Source organism: Camelina sativa, chromosome 17, assembly GCF_030686135.1.
Source record: "Camelina sativa cultivar CO46 ecotype springtype chromosome 17, ASM3068613v1".
Classification (NCBI taxonomy): Eukaryota; Viridiplantae; Streptophyta; class Magnoliopsida; order Brassicales; family Brassicaceae; genus Camelina; species Camelina sativa.
In genome coordinates, this window is record NC_141896.1 from 35,467,558 (window position 1) to 35,471,609 (window position 4,052).

Here is a 4,052-nt window from a genome sequence, read left to right on the forward strand (position 1 = left end):
ACCTAAAATCAAACATTTTTTTCTGGTAGATCGCTTCTGGCTCTCTTCCGGTGACGGTGCGGTTAGCCTCTCGGGGAGTTAACTGTAACACGGTATGCAAGAGATGTGTTTTGGAGGAAGAGTCTATTAATCATACTTTATTTGAGTGTCCTCATTCCCGTCAGGTTTAGGAGAGGGTTTTTGATGGATCAGATACGGATAAGTTCCCGTTTGGCTCGATCTATTCAAACTTAGATTATATATATGGTAAAGGGTTAGCCCCTATGGCTTTAGGAACTACTCACAGTTCAATACCGTGGCTGGTCTGGTTCTTATGGAAGGATAGGAACAAAAAAGTTTTCCAAGGGTTTACTCAGGCTTTACGTGAACAACTGTTGTGGGAGGAAGCCCAAATAGCTACAAGGGTTGGTTCCGTTTTGACGGAATCCTTGCATACTCCGGAGATGATATGTCATTGTCAAGTTGATGGTTCGTGGAAAGCTACGGAACCAAATTCAGGTTTAGGATGGTGGTGTGGTGATGGTGACAATGAAACTTTAGTTATGGGTGCTAGATATCAACGTCACAGTGCATCCCCACTTCATTCCGAGCTAGAAGCATTATTATGGGCGATGGAGTATATCTTGTCCAGAGGAATTGGTTGTCGGAGGTTCGAGACGGATTCTGCAGAGTTACTAGCGATGGTGCAAGCTCCGGAGGAGTGGCCGGTTTTCTCTACGCTTCTTGATGAGTTCTAGGTGCTTAGTGCTTCCCTGCCTCCTTTTACCCTTTCCAAGATCCCAATGACGTCCAATGTGAAGGCTGATTGTTTAGCTCGTTCTTCTAGAATGCTCTTGTCAGAAACGATTTATGTAAACTTATTTCCTCCAGCTTGGACAACCAATCTAAGAGTTTTAAATTAATATTATGTTGAAAAAAAAAACCAAAATAACAGATAAAATTATTTTAATTTTTTTTCAAATAAATTGTTCAGCCAACGTTAAACCGTGGGTTAGTAACTAGTTGTACAATTAAAACAACCCGACCTCAGTTAACTAATAACCCTATGATTACTAATCAATGTCAGCGATTCCGTAATTTTGTAATTGATGTTAATGGATATGTGAAAAAGAGGAATACTCAAGATGAGTTCGTATTATTTTTTTAAGCCAAGTTGATTAATCCTTTAACCATTAAACTACGTACTGTACTATGAGTTGTTTTATCTTTTAGTTAACTTACAAATCGAGTTGGCTAGTATAGTAATGAATCCTTAGCGTTTAACCCACGCATGGTTAATTCATGGTTTACTATCTTAATCCACTTGGGCATATGCCTCTACTTGATCTACGCGTCCTTATCTCTTCTTTACACTCGATCTATGCTTATATGGAAATTGTGTAGTGGTTAGAGACTTGTACAAGTGGATAGAATATGTTATCTAAACTAATATCTATCTATATAACACTGAATGTCCCATTACCCGGCGGGGGATCATAGCCATGCACATGTCATTACATGCATGTAAATAATTTATACTGCAGTGATACTAAAATACGCATCTTCAATCCAAATACAAATGATACTAAAATACGCATCTTCAATCCAAATCCGAATACAAATACGACCTCTCCAAAAGATGCAAAACTCTATCAAAATTTCTTCGTCAATGGATAATGCCACTTGTGTAGATACTTAAAAATGATAGATTCATGACTTTAATCTTTATAAAAAGATTAGTCATCAATCCCTCAATGTCAAAAATCTCCCTAACCCACTGACCCTAACCATATATTGCCTATATAAACAAGAACATAGCATTCTTCAAGTTCACAGCATAAATAATATAACTCAATACTATAACTACGACAATGAAGACTTTCAAAATCCCATCATTCCTACTCGTTGCAATTAGCTTTGTGGTTATTGCAACCAACGCTCAAAACAGTCAACAAGACTTCCTTAACACTCACAACTCCGCCCGTGCGCTGGTTGGTGTAGCGAACATCGTATGGGACACAACTGTCGCGGCCTATGCATCGAACTATGCGAATGCTAGAAAAGCCGACTGCAACCTCACTCCGTCAGGAGGACCATTTGGAGAAAACCTAGCCAAGGGAAATGGTGCCACGTTAACAGGTGTAGCGGCCGTCAATCTTTGGGTCGCCCAGAAAAATGACTATACCTACACTAGCAATTCGTGCACAGGTATAACTTACACAAACAGTCCATACATATATCCCTTGTCATGAATTATCATGATGTACTTGAAAACAAACACAACAATTTCACATGTAACATAAACGCAAAGGCAATATACAGTCGAGTGTAATTAAGTGATTAATAGAAATTTGACTAAGCTTGTTTATTTTTGAAATTACAGTTGGAAAAGTATGCAAGCATTACACGCAAGTGGTGTGGAGTAACTCGGTGAAGTTAGGGTGTGCTAGGGTTCTTTGCAACAACAATGTTGACTATTTCGTGAGTTGTAACTATGATGCACCCGGTAATCAGCCCGGGGAGTACCCTTACTGATGCTGATCGATCACTTTAATACAATTAACCTAAAATATGAACTAATTATGAATAACTGCTTATGAAGAAAAAATATATCTCGTTTAATTTCAAGATGTAATATTCTTTCATTTTCACATAATCAAATGTTGTAAGGTTTGCTTTCTTTTACAATAAATCAAATGTTGTTGTTTTTCTTGTTTGGCGAGAAATTGTATCCTACTCGTGAAATGATAGTAAATTCAATTTCAGTATTACTTCGAGAAAAATGTCAACTCAAACTCAACTAACCAAACTTACATCGGTCGTCCCATTTTTGGTGACAATTCTTTGAACCGAACCAATCGAAAGTCCAACTTTATGACTCAAATCGATCCAATAATACCAAATGTCCAGCTCTAATTAGTTAATCTGGTAAATTTTAGTCTAGCTAGCATATATACAATTTACAAGAAGATTCAAATACAAAAAGAAATATGTCTGGACGCTGGACACTAGCCATATTCCACGATTTTGTAATTGACTTTTGTGAAAATACAAAAACAATTGCTTCCCAAAAAGAAAATAATGTAAAACTTATATTTTTGTTTTTTGAAATATATAGGTCCATGATAAAGTGGATCAGTCATGTATTTTTGGTTGCAAATATATATTTTAACTTCTTTAAAAAACTGGGAGATTCTACAGCGAAAACCAAACTAATTAGTAAAATTTTGTGAATAAGCGTATATTTTTTAGAGAATATGCAGTAGATACTATAAAAACAAAACATAATTAAGAAACTACCATAATTTGTACAGTAGCTGTCTTCAAGAGGTGTTATAATTACGTTGTTGGCCTTATGTAGGCTAACATCAGTGCCGGCCCTGATCTAAAACCAGTAAAGCAAGGGCTTTAGGTGCCAAATACTATAGGTTTTTTAGGGACAGCAAACTTATAAAAGTTCTTTTGGTATAGTGGTTCTTCTCTTTGATCTTGACTCTCTTGTGCAGGAGTTCAAACCCCACGTGATTTTTTCCCCTATTTTATCTCAACTACAATATTCTGTTTTATCTAAATTTCTTTATATTACAATTTACATTAACTAACATAATTTTTTTTTCTTTTGACAACGGGTGATGTATGTTTATGTACAATTTTTTTTTAAACAAGTAAACCTTTTTAGTGATTTTTTCATAGTTATATATTTTTTGGGAAGAAAAAAAATTGAGGTTAAGGGGCAGCATTTTCAAGTATGCTTTAGGCGTCATACAACTACGGGCCGGCACTGGCTAACATCATATATGGGACATATACAGTGCCGGCTTAGATAGGGGGACAAGCAGTGCGACTGCTCCGAGTTCATAGATTAAGGAGACAAATAATATAAGATAAAAAGGCACAAAAAAATAATGTAAAATAAAAGAGGCAAAACCAAAATTTGTAACATAAAAATAGTTCATTAAAATATGTTTTAACGATTTATTTTTACGAGTCATTAACCAAAAAGACTCTTTATCTTCCATAATTATCTCAACTGACATCCAACTTAGAACGAAAATAAATTTTTATAATCTTAT

At 35.7% G+C, this 4,052-nt stretch overlaps 2 protein-coding genes across 2 annotated transcripts; both read left to right on the forward strand.

Annotated features, from left to right (window-relative positions):
• Positions 1-263: 263 nt before the first annotated feature.
• LOC147924757 (uncharacterized) lies at positions 264-737 on the forward strand. The gene has a single exon (XM_087496937.1). It carries the CDS (start codon positions 264-266, stop codon positions 735-737), a length of 474 nt encoding a protein of 157 aa, XP_087353063.1.
• Positions 738-1,735: 998 nt separating this feature from the next.
• On the forward strand, positions 1,736-2,762 carry LOC104757402 (pathogenesis-related protein 1A-like). Its single transcript, XM_010480138.2, has 2 exons — positions 1,736-2,187; positions 2,363-2,762. The coding sequence occupies exons 1-2, from the start codon at positions 1,851-1,853 to the stop codon at positions 2,512-2,514; spliced, it is 489 nt and encodes a 162-aa protein (XP_010478440.1). The 5' UTR covers positions 1,736-1,850; the 3' UTR covers positions 2,515-2,762.
• The last annotated feature ends 1,290 nt before the right edge of the window (positions 2,763-4,052 follow it).